General features: G+C 46.1%; 1 protein-coding gene across 7 annotated transcripts in view; it reads right to left on the bottom strand.

The window, feature by feature from the left end:
- Positions 1-1,494: 1,494 nt before the first annotated feature.
- The window catches only part of DNM3 (dynamin 3), a 184,157-nt gene continuing 163,759 nt past the window's right edge, over positions 1,495-21,892 (bottom strand). For 3 of the 7 annotated variants that reach the window (XM_054210653.1, XM_054210647.1, XM_054210650.1), the window contains 2 exons: positions 21,438-21,674; positions 2,905-6,178 (listed from right to left, as the gene is read on the bottom strand). In XM_054210653.1, the coding sequence (XP_054066628.1) occupies positions 6,103-6,178; positions 21,438-21,674 (313 nt within the window). In that variant the 3' untranslated portion in view covers positions 2,905-6,102. Of the gene's footprint in view, positions 2,046-2,904; positions 8,003-21,437; positions 21,675-21,892 lie in introns of those variants that run through there. The other 4 variants (XM_054210648.1, XM_054210651.1, XM_054210652.1 and 1 more) reach the window with 3 other exon arrangements.

Here is a 21,892-nt window from a genome sequence, read left to right as displayed (position 1 = left end):
GAAGTTCCAAGTCCTATTTCCAACAATACTTTTTTATCAAATACTTCAGAAGAAGGTAAAGATTTCTGTGAAAGGTTTAACACCATTAAATGCCCCAAGAAAGAAGTTTGTGCCTTAAAGCCTAATGCACAGGGGTCAGCTAGTGGCTAGGAGCAGAACAGTGGCTCCTGGCTGGGGGGCTGTAGGTGGTAAGGCCGTACAACTAACATGTCAGCCACCTCTTATTTGTTGTTTGTTCATCTGTTGGTACCATGCCACGTCTCAGAGGCAACACAGCGAGAGCTTCCCCCGGTGTGGAACAGGTTTTTGAACCACCTAGAAAAAAAAGCAGCTTGTAAAATTCTGTCTGTTCCCATTCCCTCTTACCTGAGAGGCGAAGCACGGCCAGAACCTCCTTCAGAGACGCTGGGTATAAAAGCTGTCACTTCTGTCGTAGTCCTCAAAATACACAATTCCTGAACTCTGCTGAGGTTATTTTGCCTCTGTACCTGACAGTGGTGAATTACACAGATGAAAGGTACGGCCAGTCTGAGCTCCCCTCCTCATCCCCTACTCTTGGGACAGTCATGCTCATGGGACCATTAGGGGCCTCCATGGGAAGCACCTTGCCCATGACCGTCCTCTTTCCAGATCCAGCAATTCCTACTTCAGCACACGCAGTTCAAAGGTCTCGCAGGAACGATTATTCATCTCCCTCTCCTAAGAACTGCTGTACTTGGGGGATTTTCTTCCCCCCTTTTTGCTAACGCCATTGCTGTTTCTTCTGTTGTACTCTACCAAAAGACAAAATCTAAGTGAGAAGAAAGAAAAACCTGGCCAAGTCTCCAGCTCTCTGGGCTTGCCGCCCCTTAGAATTTGAGCAAACTCGGTGCCTGGCATTTACCAGCACACACAGGTGGTTCGACAGCTCCCTGGATCCACGAGAGCTCAGCAGGGACCTAAATCAGCTGGAACAGGAGGAATTGCCCAAATTCAGCACAGCTGCGTCAGACCTGGCTTGAAACTGAGCACAGCCTGTGTGTTGTCAGCCCCTTCTACACACACGACACTGATCTCCTCCACTCTCCTGCCCCCATCCCCCGAGCAGCTCCCGCTCGCCCTGAGCTTCCTACTACCATGAAATGTCTTGTTTGTGTTCCTGAAACAACAGGCTGGAGTCCTGATGCCGCGTTGTGCCTCCAGTTCATAGCTGCGTGGTGCCTTCTGATTTATCTGCAACAGTTTGTGAGACATCCCTCCTTTGTTTTCATAGGAGAAAAAAAAAAAAGTCAATAAAACCCATCAGTTTCCCTCTTTTTTTTAAGATTTGCTCTTTATATACTTCTCTGGCACTCAAAGCAAGCACGTCTTCTAAATGTTAAATCACAGATTTTCTCCTTCACATAGGGACAGACACATTTGGAATCCCAGAGGTAGCTACTTCCAGCCGTTTGAGCTCAGATGCTCCAATGAGGTCGGCTCGCAAGGAATTCAGAGGTTTAGCTTGGAAAAAAAACCAGCCAGAGCAGCTGTGATTTATTTATAATTGTGCAGATTCATCAGTCTAGAGACTGCTGCAGTTCTTCTCCTCGGACTTTCCACTCAGCCAGGTGCTGCCGCCGGTGCGTTAGACATGTTTTCGGACTCTCTTATTGTTAAAGAAGGTGGCTATTCTTCCTGTTAAAGCTAAGCCAAAGTCATTTATATGGAGAAATCCTGGTGGTTAATGAATTCCCAGCAGAACATCCCTCCCTCCACCACCTCGGAGGGTGGGCATCTCCCGGGCAATTTCTTCCATGGGGTGTGAATGGCTCCAGTGGAGAAAGACTGGGTAGACCCTTCAATAGAAAACCAGCACGCATTCATTTTGTAACCAGAATTTTTATTTTCTTTATATCCAGGCTTATCATTGACATCTGAAAATAAAATCTTTCATTTACAAATAGGCTAGTGCAAATTAAGGGTAATTGTGGACACACACACACACAAAAAAAGACAGATTGCATGTAACAAAAGAGAAATGCGTGTGTTAGGATGATCTTCCTGGAACAGCTGGCGGACGTCGCCTAGGAAAAAGACAAAAAATGACCCAAAATTCACCGGGAGGGAGGGCAGAGGAGAGATTTAAAACAAAAGGCCAAGATAAAACAAAATGACTCGTATACAAAATTATCTTACTAAAATGGGTTACGAGAAAAAGGCACAGAACATGCACATTAAGGAAAAGAGCAAGAGCGAGATTAGAATCAGCTGGCTGCCAGCGCAGCCTCCGCTTCCATCCTCACCGCTTCCCACCTGACTTGCTGGCGCCAGAGAACTGGGACAATCCCATCACAAGCGTGGAGGTCGCTGGTCACAGCCTTTCTAATTTTCTTGCAGCAAATAATATCCTCTGGAAGAGCTTTTTTCCCCAGCCAACCTGAAAGTCTGCACCGCTATCTGCTGCAAACGCCGTTCTTGGAGGAGAGCTTTTTTAAAATGAGATTCTGGTGAAATCAGGAATGGCCAAACAAGGTGGATCTATGGGCTGGATTGCGGTATCTGGAGGGGACGTTGCTGGGGAAGGTTAAAACCGTGGGTGACGGTGCAATGAATCTGCTCCGAGCCTAGCAGCAGAGATCCTTGGCAGCTGGTGGCCCGGTGTACCCAGCGTACAGCACTGGCGTGTCCCCACCAACGTGCCGGGAGCCAAACACATACAGGGGCATGTAACTGCAGCCAGCCAGGACACGCGTGACGCCGCTGTTCTCCGACGGGGAGTGCACAGACTGCCTCAGGCCAAGCCATTAAAGGCTATTAGAAAAAATAAAAATCTCTCAAAACATTATAGCAAGCAAGCGAATACAATGGGGATGTCGCTGCTTTGCTCATCCCACCTATTTCTACCCTCGCTCCCCCACCCCACCCCTTCCCAAAACCTGTCTAAGGACCAACGTAGTGACCGTTGCGCTCAGTGAGGAACGTCCTCTCCCGTAGGCAGCTGTTGTGCTTGCTGTGCCATACAGACCGTCTCCTCCGAGCACCGATCCCACTTCCTTGGCGCAGACTGATCTGGAGGAGGAACTGAGTAATCAAGACATCTGCACATCCGTACACAACCGCTTCAGGGGAAAATCCCTTCCAGACGTTAACGCGTACACTTGCACAGTTTTACTCCAGCTCCTGCTCTGGAGGACTTGGCCTGGCTTTCTGCTCAGCTCTGAATCTCCCCCGAAACACGCTTTCCCCAGCAATGAAATGAACACCAGCTATGGCTTGAAAAACATTCAACAGCCGTTCCCCAGAAAAACGTCCCTGCGGCACTCCAAGCCCCTGACAGGGCAGCAGGCTGAGTGCTTCCCATGGGCGACTTCTCCCCCTTTGCCCCTTTTAATGACATCTCCAGGGATCTCAACGCAACACACATCACTGGGAAATCCTCGTCACGGTCCCAACAGAGGCAGAGTGTGGCATGCCGAGATGATGGCGCGAGAGACAGAAGACCACTCATGCGCATCCAGAAAGTAATAATAAAAGCCCATCAAGAGTTACAGTTTATTTCAGGTTTCAGAAATGCAGCGTAACATTTTTACAGCAGGTGTTTGTGATGCTCAGTAATGACCACGGTTTCGGGAATCGACTTGCTGTGCTCAAAGGTCAACACCGGGAACCATTTACAGATTATGAAACCAAAGGCAGATGCATTGGCTCATATGAAGTAGGGCATTAACATACAGAGCAAAATTCAGAAAGAAAGAAAGCGTTTGCTTCTTACAAAAAAGAAGTCATCGTTTACACCATCCTGGAAAAGTAAAGAGACAGGCAGTAAAGCAAATGGCCGGCAAGACGGGACAAATCATAGATCAAGCAAGAGTGGAGGACTGTCTGGACGGGAGGAGCCATCGGTATCAGCTCGCCTGCAGACAAAGCAAGAGGAAAGACAGGCAGAGTAACATTCGTTTACATGAGGGAGCTGCTCTGCTAGAGCCGGGGAAGGAGGTTCAATGCCACAGCGGGAGGAACTGCGCCGTAAGCACACCAAGCGGTTGGATGCCTCCCTGGTGTCGCAGGTGCAAAACAGGTCTGCTTTGAATTGAGGAGGTTTGGAGTATTTGAAGACAGAAAGGCAGAACTAGCCAGTAATCTCAGTATGCTCTATACACGCGTAGTGTAGCTGTCTGCGATAGAGAGTATAATAGTTTCTATGTTATGCTTTAACACGAAATGCCATAACCTATAATGTTATCTCCTCTAATATAATAAATAATCTACTTTTATGAGGCTTACTCAGAAAGTGCAACAAGATCAGCAATAAAATAAACACACATTGACTATGTACATAAGCCTTTTCATTGAACATACAATCTTTTTAATCCTAACACAAGATCCCTTGAGATGAAAGGCCGAGAGCTACTGACGGCACGCTCAAGCTCTTGGTCAGCCGTGGCGAGGAGAGGAGGAACATGTTCTCTAGGCGGAGACCCAGGCTCAGCCTAAATGCGATACTAGATGAGCACCCTCCTGAAACTTAGCTACGTACATCACCCAGCTAATTATACACCTCACATAAGAGCAGAAACTCTGTGGTTGCTTAACGGGAGTCTCCATACTCCCTGGCAATCTTCTGAGCTTTGCCAGAGGGAACTGAAGAAAGGGAGAGCAACCCGTGCTTCTCGTCTGTGGGAGTTCAGGCTCAGCTCACCCTGTGGAAGGGCGTCTGCAGAGAGGGCAGTCGGAGGCAGCCAGTCCCTCCTCGGGGTGCTTGTCCTGCTGTCATAGAACCATAGAGGTTTGGGTTGGAAGGGACCTTAAAGATCATCTAGTTCCAACCCCCCGCCCTGGTCAGGGACACCTCCCACCAGACCAGGCTGCTCAAAGCCCCATCCAGCCTGGCCTTGAACACCTCCAGGGACGTGCTCCTTCAGGCATGGAGAACAAGGGATGGGAGAGACACGACTCGCCAGCACCAGGAGCGGGTGGGACAAACCAACCTGTTGCAGGCACTGCACCGCAGGAGGAAAGGGGCTGGGGTTGGCAAGTTGGGACTTACTCAATTGGATGTGGCAACTCCTTGGGAAGCACTTAGCATTTTCCCTAGAAACAACAACTCCTCGCAGTTTATTCCGAAAAGCCTATATGCAAGAAGTTAGAGGTAAAATCACCAAACTCTGGAGCTGTGCTCAAGGTTAATTATGAACCTGCACATCTAAAAGCGTTACATTTCGGGTGCAGGGCCAGATTCAGATGGGATCTGAATGAGGATGCAGAGGAAGGGGGGCTGTGCAGCTGTGTCCCACCACTTCCACACCGAGCATAGAACCAGATGGTGCCGACCGTGGGGCCACAGGCGCCTCGCTGCCCCCTCCTCCTCCTCCTCCTCTCTCAAGTAAATCTACCCTCAAGAGCTCCATTTACAATTCAAGATTACTGCTGAGAAAGACAATTTCTTGGAGGGCAGAGTAAAGGACGGTGCTGAATTGTGCCTCCTACTTCCTGATGCTTGACACAAACAGTCATTAAAGTAAATGAAGGAGCCTCGAGTACGGAGGATTTTAAAACGTGTTTTTAGGCCAGGATCTGTGTCATCTAATGAGTCTCCTGGCTTACCGGCGGTACCACCCTCCACTCCCATGCAGCCACACCGCTCTGAATCACCTTCTGGAGCCTCTGCCTCTCGCCACTGAACAAAAGGGACCTTGGACAACTAAGTCGAGTGTTTAGGGGACAGTAGGATAAAGCCAGACCAGGGCCTTGCAATGTCACTGGATGAATTTCAAAATGCGGGGTCAAAGCGACATTCTGTGGCTGAAGCGGAAGAGGCGCAGAGCTTGGCTTTCTGTCAGCAGGCAGACAAATAGTTCTGATAAACTATATACAGGTTTGCTGGTTAGGCAACAGGATGGACTCCTATAGCTATTTATAAAAATACAGCTAACAGATGGGTTGAATGTTACATCAGAGAGCGCTACGCAGTGGAAAACCGCGTAGAACACAAGAAATACCATCATAACATGTTCTCCTTTTTTTTGGTAGCACAAATCAAAATGACTGTAGTTGGGTTTGCAATCTTTTTTCCTTGAAAGCCGGTTCTGTGCACTTGGTGTTGGAGATCTGCGCTTGTTCTCCAAACAAACACCGGCCACTTCAGCAGTCTTCCGAGATCGCCAAGACGCCGGTGCTCTGACAAACTCCATCTTCGCTGGGCTTCAGATGTTGACCTCTAGACTCCCCAGGTGTGCGTCACAAGTGCGAGGTTGACAGGAAATTAAAGTTAGGCTAACATACAAATCACGATGCTTTCCCAAGCTCGTCTCTCTTACGCAAGCTGAGAGGCAATTTGCTTCAGCAGTGAGCACAACTGTTCGTTAATCAGCAGTCTGGGAACACTTACTAGGCAAAATCCCCATCAGTTGTGGCTCTTTGATGGGATTCTTCCTAACCATGGGGCCACAGCATACTGAAGCCCTGCATGCCGGCTCAATAAATAAATTTATTAGACTAATTATACTGGGGGCCTTTGAAACCACCAATCGCTTTGCGTAGGGATCTGTAACCGTAATTGTAATAGCAGCAATTAATATTTTTCTGAAGAAACAAGGCCAAATTCATCTCTAGTTTAACGCTGTTAACTCAGTAAATTTTAAACTGTAAGGGTGACACTGACCCAAAGTGTTTAAAGTGAAGTCATGCAGTTAAGACAACAGGTTTTTGTAATTCATTAATATATAACGTGCAAAACAATAGGCAGAGAGGACCTCTGCAAAGTGAACATCTGCCAAAATGGTTCATGGCCAGGATGCACAGCTGAGCAGGTCTCAGCACCCGGCTGGAAAAGTGACCCTAACCCGAGGCGTGCGGGACTCCAGGAGATGCAAAGAGAAAACCTTTATATAGGGGGCATAGTGGAACTTTATCAGCTGGCGTGAACAAATATCTCAAATCCAAACTAGACGCAACTCTAGGCCCTACCTCTGTGAATTAGCTCACACAGTCCATTTACAGCAGTGCACATAGCTACGTCCGTATCTATTTTTCCTTCTGTTTCACAAAACGACCAAAACCAACGCTGGGTTCTCAGAGTGCGTTTATATGTATTACACACACTCACATACCCACAGGGTTTCCCGTGAGTTCAGTGGGAGTACAAATGCCAGCAAGCACTAGCAGAGGACGGAGCGGGCTGGCACACGCCACTCTGTCACGTACCGGCTCTTCAAACCGCCCTTTCGCATCCTTGCTGCGGGGCGAGACGGCTCCGCACTGAGCCTTGCAAGCCGGGACACCGCCGCCCGGTCCTCACTGACCACCCAACCAACTCCCATCAGCCACCAATGTGGGAATAAAGTAACGCACCCGTGGTCCCATACACACTCTTCTTGTTTAACAACATTCCTTAAAAACTAGACTGTGGATAAGGAGAAATTCTAGGAGAAGCAGCCGTCCAGCAAGCTTCTTGCAAGAGAGGCGTGGAAGTGTGGGGCCTTCAGAAGAGCTTGGTAAGAAACCACATTGTGTTTTCTCTGACCAGTTTAGCCATTCAAAAAGAAAACAGGCATAACTCTGTAATTCCAAAGGACAGAAAACCTGAAAGGTACAAATAAAAGCAAGATTCCTTTCAGATAAGGGTAAAAAAAAATTAAAAAAAAATCAAATCAACACGTGCACAAACACACACAAAGTCAAGCCCTCCTTTGACTATACGAGCCTGTGAGCACAGTTGCCTGGGTGAACACGCGTGTCAGTAAGTTAGCCAACATCAGCTATTGCAAAAGGAAAAGTCAAGGCAGCACAGACCTTCCCAAAACATTTAAGACCTCAGAAACAGTGCGCAATGGACAGAGAGTACATCAGTAAAATCGGTTACTTGCCTATAGATGTCCGTACATGCAACTATACATTGGTTATTGCAACAGTTATCAAGCGATTTGCTTCCACATATTTGGTTAACAATGAATGACATGCCAGAAACTTCTTTTAGTCTAACAGGGATGAATCTAACGGACGAATTACAGTGGGCCGAGTAGGTGAAGGGGGTGGTCTTCGACTGGAGAGAAAGAGAGAAGAAACAATAAGCACAAACACTGAGAAGGAACCTGGCACCCCTTGCTGTCGCTACGTGAACATGCACATGCACCTGAACACAAGAACCTTATTTCTGCATACGATGAAGCACGACAGCCCTGAGCACCCACGACAGGGAAGAAAGCGACGGGGTTGCCACGTGCATACCGTGCCTTAGCTCTTGTGTATCGGGCAGCTCTTCTCCCGGGTCCACAGCCCGGGTTTCTCAGGGGTCAGTCCCAGCCTGGACAGCCACAGAGGGGACTTACGGGCACATTTCAGAGCGGCCAGCCGGATTGGGGAAGACAGCCCACACTGACTTCAGCTGCTGTTTGCAGAAGCAGAAAACCTGCAGCTCCTTGCGCAGTTGGGCCAACTGGAGCCACGCCAACGTGCTTGAGTTTGAGGCACAAATTTCCAGCTTTATATCATATGGCCAGTTATGAAAATGCTAGCCATGGCTATGGCTTCTGGATTCATTCATTTACTACTAATGTGTTCCTCTATCAACCTCAGATCGACTCCCAGATTTTTTCGGGGAGGGCTTATGGTTCTTTATTCCCCTATTTCAAATGGCTGATTCAGCACAGGCTCCAGTGTGTTGCAAACCCCTGCATTTCAATTCTGACTGCATCGCCATCTGATAAGAGACCACAGTGCAAGAGTTAGAGGGCAGCAGTACCATCCCTGAGCATGTCGCACCCCCGGTCCAGGCTGAGACCTTCCCCTCCCTCATTCCTCCAAGGATGACACACCAACTCTGCTGGACTTGTAGACAGATTCTCTCTGGTAGCTACGTAATCGCCTTTTACATTTTTGTGTGTGTTTAGGGTACGTGGTTCGTATCCGTGCCGCGTGGAGATAACTCCATCACCTTAGTTACAAGGAGTATTTTGCTAATGATCCGTTCCATTTGGGCTAAAACACCCCACCGCTGAGCAAAGCTTGTGCAGCATCTGAGGTGACAATACCTGTTTGGCCTCAGACAGTTCTGCCTGGCACGGCTTTCTGCTGTATAAATATACCTAAATATACCTCACAGCCAGGCTGTTCCCTTAGCAGCACCCTCCAGCAGGGGTTTGTTGCTGCAGTTATTCCAGTTCACCTCTTAACACGGTGGTTTTGCTCCCCGTTTTCTTTAACGGGAAGTACCAGCTCTTTATTCCCTAAGCCGGCCCAGATCACCATGAGAGAGTACAGCTGCCCTAAGAGGGGTGTGAACCTGCGGTCTGAACGAGGTGGGGAGCTGAGGGCTCTTCGGTTCCCATCCAGCTTCGTCAGACTTCATTAAAGACCAAGACAAATCGTCCAGCCCTCCCTAACGCTGTCCTCCACCTGTGAGAGCAGGAACAGCTCCTGTCTCCGAAGATTACAAAGGAAACACGTCTCATCCCGCTAAAGCTAAATAAAAGATGAAAAGAAGGTAACGATTGTTAATCTGCTTTGAACTGGAACATCATACGCGAGACAAATTTACACTTGACAAAAAAAAAAAAAAAAAAAGGTCTTGCTTGGCTCCAAGTGCATCTTGTACGACAATATTCTCTTTTGGTGAAGAAAGGAGAATTTTAATCCCTAACATGCAACGCCTACAAAATACGCCAACTGAAGCGTTCAATTAAATCAACAAGCTAAAAAAATAGGCAAAATATAATTTCTTCATGGTGTATTTTTCTTACAGAAAAAACGTTACTGCATTAACTATTGTTTCTTGTGTTGCTCCAGTGTAGGTCTTCTGGACCCATTTCCAAAATTTGTAGTTTCATAAAGAACCACTTCTAAGGCTCTGCATTTCTGCTGGGTTGCATTAAATTATTCCTTTGTTGAAATGCCTCACATTGCATTGTTTAGCGCTTACTGAAAACATCGTATCATGTGCATACAATTTACAAACAAGGGAAAATGCACACAGCTGTCTTCATATCAAATTTAAAAGATACAAGCCCAAGCATGCATTTTAATACCAGGTTGAATGCAGCACACTGGGTTCAAATAATGTAATTTAGGCAAATTGCTATTTAGCCCAGCAGGATCAGAAACCGGAGAGCACAGCGGGAGGATTTCCTGGATATAATCAGTCAAACCCAAACCTGAACCAAAATCAGGTCTGAGCCACATTTCCTCCTTGAACTGGAGCCGTTATTGCGCCCTGACCATTATTTTCAATTTTCCTTCAAGCTCAATCCAGACCTGAACAGAAGAATCCCCCAGCAGGCTCTTCCTTTCCGCTCCAGAGTGCCACTTCAAGGAGAAGCCGATACCCCACAGGGTGCTTCTCCGAGGAGGAGCCGCTGCCACCGCGGTGGCCTGGGGCTCAGCGCCACACTGCAGCCTCTCCCAACGCCAGCCTCCTTCTCCCTAGGGCACTGCCCCACGGGCAGCTCTGCCCAGCCAGGGGACGCCTCAGCCCAAGCTCTCCCCCATCGATTCCCACCAGGAATACCTGTCGGTGGAGATGCAGGCGTGTACCTGGGATGCTCTGCATACATATGCTTGTGTGCGTCTTCCCAACGGGTAGAGGCAGGGACGTACGTGAGGAATGGGCAGAGCTCTCCACAGCTCCAGCCCCTCTCCTCTGCCGGCCCCGTGAAGGTGCTGCCTGGCTCCCATGCAGCTGTGCAGGGCTTCCTTCCAGCTCCTTAACCACACGCACCACGACCAGAGGAGTGGGAGCTGCACCCTGGCAATCAGAGGCGCCTTCCAAAAGAGTGGCAGAAGTTTGGGAAAAGACAGTGCTTGGGAAAAGACCCGCAAAAGCACCATTCACACAGACTCACAGACTGACCAGGGTTGGAAGGGACCTCTGGAGATCACCCAGTCCAAGCCCCTGCCAGAGCAGGGTCACCCAGAGCAGGTGGCACAGGAACGCATCCAGGCGGGTTTGGAATGTCTCCAAAGACGGAGACTCCACCACCTCTCTGGGCAGCCTGTGCCAGGGCTCTGCCACCCTCACAGGAAAGAAGTTCGTCCTCACATTGAGATGGAACTTCCTATGGTCAAGTTTGTGCCCGTTACCCCTTGTCCTGTCCCTGGGCACCACTGAGAAGAGCCTGGCCCCATCCTCCTGACACCCACCCTTTCAGTATTTATATGCATGGATAAGATCCCCCCTTGGTCGTCTTTTTTCCAGACTAAAAAGACCCAAATCCCTCACTCTAGTCCTGCTGCTGACAGCCTCCTGGGCAGTGTCCGGTTCCCTGTGCCAGTAAATGCAGCAGGAGGGGCCGTGCCCCCCAGTCCCTGGGCAGAGCACGGCGCAGGGTTCAGCTTGGGGACGAGACCTCAGCTGCGACAGCCACCAGCACATAGTAACAACCAGCACGAGCCGAAGGTCAACTCAAAGTGAGGGAAAGGACAAGCCCAGAAGTTGCCTGTCACTAGATTTCCCTGTCAAGGTGACACATCATTACGTGACCATTTTTACACTGGGAGTCGGATTCAAACCTTTTTGTCCCCCTAAAAGGAATCTCATCCCCATCTCTTGCCTCTCCAGCTCCCCGGGACGGAGGGATGCAGGAGCCTGGGCACCCAAACCCCCACCTTGAGATAACAGAGTATCTGTGGGACAAAAGTAGTCCCACCTTTCCTCTCTTTTCTGGGCACCTCCGAAGAACGCAGGGCTGAGGGAAGCTCTGGCGGGATTTCGGCACCATGGCTTTCTGAGAAAAGGTTTCATAAAGGAGAATTGCCAGACTGTCCACATGCGGAATATAACCCGCAGAGGAGAGGAGAGCAGCAGGGGGAGCTCCAGCCTGCCTGTGGACAGGAGCAGGGGAAAACCAGAGAAAAACAACCTCCCCCAAATCCCCGCTCGGCACTAGCTGCCATGTCAGTGAGTAAATATGTGACTAAGCCCAATTAAATGTTTAGTCTGAGGCCAGAAGATGATAGCGGTAGAGACGGCGTGGACCGCGTTTTCTCTGTGTTATCAGAGCGATCCTGACTGTCCCGCGGTGCCGAGCTCTTCCCAGGCCCCGAAAGGCGGCTCCCGATTCATAGAAAGCTCCTTCTTCTAAAAATGTCCCTGCTGCAGTAATTCCAATGTGGTTATTGTCTCCAACATTTCAGCTGGGTTTTTGAGTTTTGGGGCCGAGTCCCGCCGCCTGGCCCCTTTAACAGGCTGCGCAGGCTGTTGTGTTGGTTGTTTTTTTGGTTTTTTTTTCGTATTTAAAAAAAAAAAAAAAAAAGGGAAACAGTGTTTGTAAAAGTTAGTGCTAAAGGGGCAGGGGATCATAGGTCCCCAGGGTTGAGTAAACGAGTCTGCAGAAAGAATCAGTTCTTCTAACTAGCACACATTAAGCAGACATAAAGAATTTACCAATGAAAATTGTGGACTAAGTATGTATTTAATAACTCCCTGATGTTGCTGCAGAGACTCCTTCTTTGAAGAGCTCAGTGGGGTTTTGAACGGAGGATAACTCCTACCCCCATGCAAAAACTTTTTGAAAAGGGAAAAGTTTTACGTTTATTTTTAAGCTAAGCAGCACACCCCATTTTTCCAGTTTTAAAAGAACTCCTAAAAGCTTTAGCTAGGCAAATGCAGAGCAAAAGAAACTAAATAAAGCAAGTCTAGACTTAAAATTCGATCAGAAACATATGGGAGCTCTTCAAGCATTTGCCTTTTGAGAAGTGCTATCGCTCCCCACACAGAGTCTACAAAATATGCTTTCAGTAACGCATGGCTGTAATTACCATGGGAGGCCCCACTCACAGAAGATGGCTTCTCTGCTCCCAGCGCAGCAAATGTACTTCTAAATAAAAGGCTTTCATTTCCACTTACATTTTACATTCTTGTTTGCTTGTGACCACCAGAGAACACTTGTGGAAGGCACATAACCATATTTTATGATACATCCTATAGATCTGAAATTGTAAACAAAAGTCTATTATTCTCTCCCTTTTCCATGAGCTTGGTTTCCCTGTAAAGCAGCCGTCTCGGAGTACACTGATACGTGACATCGTCTTTGCAGAATCTAACAAGAAAATATTTTTTAAAAAATCTCTAAGCAGCTTTAAGTCTGACTGCAGGCAAATTTTATTTTAAGTGGCAATACAAATCTGGATGCAAGGCATACAAAAAGGGGATAAACGAGTGACTTCAGGTGAGGAGTAAATATAGATTCTCATTCGGGTGACAATTTAGAGAGACTAGGTAACTTGTTCTTGGGATAGTTATAAATACCTTGACTAATTTTATTTTTATAGTTTTTTCCGTCTCAATAAGATCCTGAGAATCCCCCACAGCTTAGCCTCTACTTTTCTGGGCTCTTCTATCGACCTGTCTAACTTTTATATGGTACCACTCAACCTCTGTCAGCTTCTGAATTTGACAGAAAACCCAAACCAGAAGTGAAACCTCTCTAGCCATCATGGTTGAAGGACAGAGGTAAGACCTGGTTTGTAAGCCTGATTAGTTAGATTACAGCCTACGCATACTTAAAGCTCTTTCTGGCCTACAACAGATGCAGTACAGCTCTATGGGGTGTCCCAAACATCAACTCAAGAGAAAGGATCTTGAGTGGAAGTAGAAAAGCAAGAGGAGGAAAGGCACTTGCTACTAGTGACACAGGTCATAAGAAAGTAGGAAAAGCAGAAAAAGTATGATGACGTTAAGAGCAGTAAAGCAGGAATCATGGACAAGGATCAGGAGGAGATGACGATTATGGGATAAACGAGAAACAGCACTCAGTGGTGATGAAGGGAGAAAGGAGTTGGGGAATATCTGTCCGATATTACTAACGTAATGGTCCAAGAGAGTGAAAATTTCTCAGATTTGTTCTTTTACCTGAAAGAAACAAAAAAGCAAGAGTGGATGGGAAGAATGTGTCCTTCCACTAGCCTCCACCATACTGCGGCAATATGAATCTCCATTAATTCGAATGCTAACACTGTTCCAAAGCACTAGGGTTAATGAGGTTCCACTGTGTGTGATTTAACTTAATACAGATACTCCTTTCAGAGGCAGAGGTCCAAAATATGATGCTCCACTAGATTAATTTATTACTTGTAACTCAAGCTACATTTTCTATATGACCATCATAAATTCACATCTATCACACGCACATACAAATACATTTGTATGTTTATGTGGGTGTTGCATTTTCGAATTAGTCATTTCAGGGAATTACTGTGTCATATGGAAAACTCACCTTGAATAAACAAAAAAATTAATTCAATGGAGTGACCAAGAAAGACAATTATTCTTAACAAACTGTGTGCTCTTCAGCAGCAAACATGTCAAGTAAGCAAGTGTGCAACACAGTAGTGAAGGACTGTCCCAGCCTTTCAGCAACCCTAGGTCAGGATGGTCAAGAGGATCAAAACTGCCCATGGAAGAAGAGAGAGTTCGGAGTTGAGTGATACATTCAGAATGCTGCTCTACCTTCCTCCGTCCACAGAAGATGACAATAGAAGGGCCTCAAAATCAGCAGGAGGAACATGTAGTCTTTGCATAATAGCTCAGGTCTTGTGTACTGGTCTGTGTTTAGCTGTACCGTTCAGCATCAATGCCAATCACGTATCCTGTCTTTGAACACCACGCATCTACTTCTGCCCACTCTGTTCTTCCTTCCTACTCACCTTTGATTTTAACTCTGCTTTTTTGTCTTTCTTCTCCTTACTTACCTTGGTGCAAGAAAGGGAGCAAACATCCTGGTTGCCAGCTTCAGCTGGAATTGCACCTCTTCTTGTCCATGATGACAACTAACGTGATTATCAGTGTCACTGTTGTTAATGTAGCTATTGAGTGCCCCCATTCACTAACGATCCAGTACAGCTTGCAGGGGACAGGAGAGTTTCAAGGAGAGCCTTTCAAGATGCCTGCAGGTTCAGGAAGTTTAAATCATCACTGCTTTCTCTCTATTTCTCTGCTCTCTCTTGTACATTTTCTCTTCTAACTTAAGGAAGGCTAGAAATGCACTGCTGTTGTGCCCACTTTTTCAGACAAGGCAAGAAACTCCCTGCTTACAGCCTGTTATTAAACTATTCTGTTATGAGATTTAATAATTACTGAGGACAAAACACATCTTCAGGTTCTTGTATTTCTGGCAAACAACATTTGCTATTGTTTGACTCTCCTTTTTCAAGCTGAGAGACGCTAAAAATAAAAACCACTTCCTTCTACTAACACTATCTTGAGAGAGAAAAGGCTAAGGATGAGGGGAAAAAAAAAAAAAGCTTTTGCTGAAAATACCTAACAGAATAAATTACTTCTTCATTCAGTTCATCATCTGACACTCCCAAAGCAGGCTTTAACTGTGTTTCATAGAATCATAGAATGCGTTGGGTTGGAAGGGACCTTTAAAGGTCATCTAGTCCAACCCCGCTGCAGTAAGCAGTTTGAGGATTGCACTCAACATCATCTTTATCCCACAATCACTTCTTTCAAATCTTTCCAGGTTCCTTCTTTTGCTGTCTTCCTCACTGTTGCATCATTTTTATTTACCCTTCCCCATCACACAGGACTGGACTACGCTATGAGTAATGAAGAGCTGTTTCCCAGACTGATGCACTTCGCTGAACTTTGAAAGTAACTTGCAACATTCCCAGTAAAACGGATCTCTCCTCGTTCATCTCATTAAAAACAACTTTTGTTGAATACGGCAGGAGCAAGTAGCTCAGGAACAATAGTAAAGACAATCAAAACTACCTGAGATAAAATAAATAAGACCAAACCTCAACCCCACGTAAAACAAGTGACACTTCAAATACGTTTGTTCAACTGTCATAGTGTATCGCCCGTCAGAAAATTCCTGGACCGCTAAGATGGGAAGTGGAGATCCTGCCCCTGGCTGATGAAGGGAGATGCTGATGGGAGTTAAAAGTCAGTGGCAGCAGACGTAGTACCTGGGTTGCAACGTCTGACATCCCATGAACTTCGTTTTACTTGGTCTTCAGGACAGTCATCTGGAGGAGAGGTACATGAAGGAAGGCAGTGAACAAAATCCTGTCGCGAGTCTAGAAGAAAGCCATCCTTTTAGGGGCAGCCATCAGTGAAGCTCCTGGAGCAGAAGTGGAGACCCTCCTGTATCTCTCGTGGCATTACAGTTCAGGCAGCTGAAGAATCAATTGTGTGCAAACGCCACTACAAATTTCTCCTAAGATCGGTATTGCAGAATTAGAACGAAACCACAAGGGTTGTTGTATCATGATATTTTACATGTTTTTAAAACCTGTCGTCACCTGCTTTCTGGTCAATGCCTCCAATATTTATCCTCATTCAGAATGTTACTTCTTTCATGACCCCAGGTAAGACGACCAGTATTCCTCGACTGGTTTTGCACGTGGCAGCATGGCTAGCCTAAGTCGTGTAGCTAGTGTTTCTAATGGATGTCACAGCCACGGACACCAGGCTGCTGTTAAGAAAGATTGCCAAATATTGCATTGTATGGTTCGAAAACGGTCTGAAAAACTTTAAAAGAAGATAGAGATGCAAGGAGCAGGAGACAGACTTCCCAAGGTGCGAGGGATGGGATACGTTGGAAAGAAACCAAGACAAGATGGTGAGAAGGAAAGGAGGGAATACGTGGGGAAGGGAGACAAATGTACTGGGCAGGAAACCAAGTGAAGGGAAAAGGTGAAAGAGGAAGCAAACAAGATAGTCAAGAAAGGGACAGCAAGGGAAGAGGGAAGGGCAGAAAAAAAGGGAAACCAAAAGAGTGATAAAGGAGCCAGTGGAGGAGGGAAAAAGCAGAGCTCCTTTCTAAAAGATAAGGGCAAATGAACGGACTGCCCTGCCTGAAGCAGCCAGCAGCAAAAGGAACATATTACTGGGTGTCCATTTCAACAAGAAATATAAATTAGACTGGTAACAAATGACACACGGGTGTCTTCCCCCAGGGCAGAAATCTCAGAAAGAATAATTTACATTCTCATAAGTCTTGTGATTTTGGGGTCCTTGGACAGGCAGAGTTGGAAACGTACTAACTACGGAAGAGCAGTTTCCCCTCCTCTGGTGGGCTCTGGCTTTGCGTCACCCGTGTAGCTGTATATTCTTTCGATCACAGACATGAAATGCAAAATTAAAGTAGTTATTCTTTGTATTTCTTTTCCCCCTGAAATTCAGCAGCATTTTGAAATCCCTCCATAAAACACTCTTGTCTCCTTGCTCGCCTTAAACACTCCTAATTGCTGATTATACGATTATACTTTTTGAATATAACCTTCGCTGACGATTCATTCAAAGAGGACAAATGGATGCTACTGCTGGCCGGAGCTGTGCCCTTCTCTTTGGGTTTTCAGATTGAGACCATCCAACTCCCTTAGTTGTCCTGCCAGAAGAATTTGATGCAATGGCTATTTGATTATTATTTATATTCCATTAAAAAAATACAGTAGTAAGCTTTTAAGGCTGCTAGGTCAAGCTTTCGGAAGAGCGGAGATTCACAGGCTAAGGCAGGATAACCCTTCTGGCCTTACATGCCTGTGCACTACGACAGCTTTTAATCAAAGGACCACGTGCAATTTTTTGCAAGGAATTCCTTTATCATTCAATAATGACATCGAACGTTATTGGGTTAGACGTTACATTAAATCTTTCCCAAGAACTCTAATCCATACAAATCCACCACAAAAAGCTTACTTAATGGTTGATAATTGGCAATCAAAGAGCTGAGGGCAGAGCCTGTGGACCAGGACGTGCCAGGCAGTGGTGCTTTCTGCAGCGCTTCTGACTTACTGTCAAGTGTAAGTTTGTGCCGGGTTGGCAGAAATATGTAATGATGGCTTACAATGTAGATGGAAGATGTAATGTAGTTACAAACACGACACGTCACGTAATTAGCCTCGGTGGCATAATAAAATGTAGCTGCATAGCAGCCATCACCCCTTCCATGCTGGCTGGCTGTGGGCTGAAGTAAATTGAAGGGAGAGTATGGGACTCTTCGCGAGCTCGCTCGCGATTCTCTCCTCGCTACTTGCCTCGCGTGTAAAGACCACCCTCAGCCCCCAGGGACCGGGCACCAGCGAGCCTAAGGGTGACACACACGTGCTTGAGAGCATTTATGTTCCTGCCTGCTTGAGTGGATGGTCCAGCCCTTCAAGACCCCCGCTTAACCAGGTCCCAGGGTTCCACATCACACAGGGTCATGTATGTTTTAATGGCAAAGCGAGTAACAACCTCCAGTGCTTCGTTGGGAAAGCCTTCAGGAGTGCACAGTAGCATGGCAGAGCAGGACACAGAGAGAAGAGGGGAGCACCCTCCCACCCCCGCTGACACCATGGGCTCTGCCACCAGGAGAAAAAACATTTTCAATTCAATTATTTTCCTCGTGTCAAAGCTGAGACTCCCATTCAGGACATTTAAAAGCCATAAATCAAAGCATCCACAGTAGAAGGAAAATTGGTCAAGATCAGGCTTTCCAAAGAGGCAGGCAAACACACATCATGGTAAGCTAAAGTGGCTCTAGCGCCTGCTTAAAGCCATCTTCCCAAAGCAAGCACACAGCTGCATTTTCTTTCAAAATACTACTGCAGCCTTTTAAGAGAGAGGGGGAATAATCTAAATTCTGGCAGTGGGGAATATTTCACAAATCATATATGCTTTGGCATCAAGCCCTTAAAGCCAGGGGCCTTTACTCACAGGCTTTGCTGGGAGAGATCCACCCACCTCAAGTGGGATTAATTAAGAGAGGCATGTATCATGCAAATAGTTTCTGTTTCCTTACAGAAATATTCAGAGCACATAACCCAAACCAGCTTTAGAACCAGAGCAAAGCAAGGAAGAAAATTATTTCCTGCTCCCCTAACCCTTTTCCTTTCCCTGTACAGTAAGTGAGGAACAGGGAGAGAATGCTGAGAGCTCACCATTTCTGTACAATTCCTTTGATTGAATGCTAATAAAATTGAGGAAAAAAAGTAGTTCTTTTAAAGGCAGGGGCTATATTTCACTATAAGGTTCCCAATTCTCCAAACCAAACGTGTGCTCAGCCACTCGTTGGAAAAGGACAGGCCAAATCTCAGCCCTGAAAATTATGGTGTTTTTTATCTTAAGGCAGGACAGGAGAACATAGAAAGTTTCTATTTCTTCAGCATGTCAGGATTTTCAGCTCCATGTGACAGTGACGGGGGCTGCAACAAAAAGCTCCTTTGGAAAGCCAGATGAACTTTAAAAATACAACTTTCTTCTCAGGAAGCTCAATTATTTCCCTAGATAGGAAAGATCCTGACGCTTCAAGGAATCACTGCAGAAAATGGTGGTAGAACAGTCGGAGCACAGAGCACCAGTTCAAAAATAAGTCACAGGGAAAGCTCAAGTTTCCACAAGAACTCTTCCTCAAAACTATTTTTTTTTCCCCTTTTAATATCTCAGACCCATTTTCTGAGTCAATTTCCTATGATCCTGCGAAGGCTGTTATTAAAACCAGACCAAGCGTAGCAGAAATTCCAGAGCTCAAAAGAAACATTTAATAGGCGCAGGAGCCGGCCACACTGTCCCCCTCAGGTGATTTCCCCTGCAGCCCCCTTCCCTGGGATTTCCTCTCCCTGAGTTTAGTCAGCAGGAGAAAAACCTGAAGTTTCAGCAAAACGGTAAACCCTTCCTTCATTCTTAAGCAGCTGAGATTTTTATTCTTGTTTTATGTCTGAGGCTTTCATAGCTCTAAAAAAGACATCTAGGATCCAGTCCAGAAGATGTGTATTGCAGATATTTTTTTTTTCCACAAAAATGTCAGGCAGTCGTACAGTCAATTATATATCCAGCTACAGCATTTTAAAAACACTGACCTCCTTTATCAACCACTGCTTCTCATGCCACCAGTGGCAGTCACGAATTGAGTCATTCACGGGTTGCTTACCCAAGTGTCTCTTTTGTGCGCTAGAAAATTCCTTTCTGGTCTCCATCCCACCTATCGCTTTAGCATCAAAAAGATTATCATCGGAACATGCTCTTGGCAAGCCACCTCAGGAAAGCAGAGTTCATGCAAAATCACAGCCAGGCAGGACGAAGGAGACATGCTCGTTTGCAAGGCAAGGTGAGAGACGCCGGGGAGCTATGGTTCTCTCCAGTAGTACAACTGACAAACACTGGACCTCATTTCTCTATCTAGTACGTGATTTATCCTCCCACGGCACGCGGGAAACACCAGGGCCGGTACCCTTCAGCTCAGTCCCAGGCTCTCCCAGCGAGGGGGTGTCGCTTAGACTTCTCCCTTTCCGGAGTGAAGTTTAGTACCCAGAAAGGCAATTCTAGCGTTCTCCCCAGTGGTGTGAACTATGAGATATCCACTAAGATCAAAGACAGCATTTAATGGTCGGGCACTGATGCAACAGCACCCTTTTCCTAGGCAATATATAAAAATACTTAATTCCTTTGATATACCTCATTTGTTTATTCTTCATATTATAAAGGATAATTATATTAGAAATAATGATCCTCAAGTTTAACTTACTGACAACTACAAGAGATCTCACCTATTTAAAAGAAAGTTTTTCTCCAAAAGTTTTCTCGATTACCATTTCTAAAACTTAAAATGTGCGTGTTTTCTTTTTGTTTCTATTTAACTGGCATTTTTTTTGCAAACTGTGACTAATTTTAATGTAACAGTTAATTTTTTAGAAATGGAGAAACTCCCTTGTTCCAACATTGCCTAATCTGCCCATGCCTCTCATAATTTAGGAAGTTACCAAAGCCTTCAGAATCAGAGGCTTTCATATATACGTTTATATAGAATTTGAGTGGTTACGTGTATTATGTCATTGTGAAAATAAATATTAAGGACATTTTATTAATATAACTTGTATTAAAAAAGCAGTTAATGCCACGCAAAATTATAAAATATGCAAAGCTGCTTTAAAAAGTACTGATAAATGCAAAGCCCTAGGAGGAACGGAAATGATCTGGTGATGAAAATACTGTTCCTTAACTAATGGTTTTATACCATATGATCTACACTGTTAGACAAGTACGGACTGTTTTCAACTGGCTGTAAATTACTCGCCTTGTGGAATAAGAATCAGACTCCTATCAGTTTGTTCCACTGGTTCTACGTGGATCGTTCTTGTTCTCCCCCAGAAAAGCCATTATTTCCTCTGGCGAGGACTCAGAATGGCAGAAGTGAGTTGTTGTACCCCTGTTGCTCCTTCTGGTGGGGGGGGTAAATGACCTCTCTCTCTGTGCACCCCTACGTGGGTGCAACACAACCAGAACAGGGGTTCTTAATGGAAGATAATCAAGTGTCTTCAAATTGACCGACTGGAACTTTTTTCCCCAGGAAAAAAGACTTTCTACCTTTTCAAAAACTCATATTTGGCCTAAAAATTGGTTCCTCAAAACACCTTTGACTCTGCGGGGAATGTCCAATTTTGCTTTGTTACAAGACTTTTTCAACCACAGTGCTCGACTTTCTGACACAGTGCAGAATCTGTCTGTTATGCTAGAGGGAGAGAACCATGCCCACCACCAGGAAGATTAGACATCTTACCTTGGGACGCTGGGAGGAGCCCGGGTTGGCCGAGAGGGAACCTGAGGAGGTCCTCCAAGGGCTTCACCACCACTTGGAAACGGAGGCAGTGGTCCTGGGCGGAATGGGACCGGAGGAGCCCCCGACTGAGGGCCTGGAGATGGGATTGCAGGAGCGGGTCCTCGGCCAGATAAAGGTCTGGTTGGGGGATTGTTTAACGTAGGCCTCCTCTGAGTTGAGGGACTTGGAGGAGGTGATCTAGTGAAATATCAGAGAGTTAAGAAGTTCAGTAAGGTGGGGTTTGTGGTTTGTTTTATTTTATTATTTTTAAACAGAAATTAAAAGCTTTTTTACGCCTATGACAATTGTTTCTCCTTGGCATTTTCCTTAGCTGTCAGGGTCAGACCATGACATATATTTAAGTCTCACACTTACCTTTCCCACAGACAGCACGATATGATTTCTGACTTATGACA

The sequence above is a fragment of the Rissa tridactyla genome, chromosome 8, assembly GCF_028500815.1.
Source record: "Rissa tridactyla isolate bRisTri1 chromosome 8, bRisTri1.patW.cur.20221130, whole genome shotgun sequence".
NCBI lineage: Eukaryota > Metazoa > Chordata > Aves > Charadriiformes > Laridae > Rissa > Rissa tridactyla.
The sequence above is the reverse complement of the archived record's forward strand: the minus strand, read 5'-3'. Positions and strand labels throughout refer to the sequence as shown.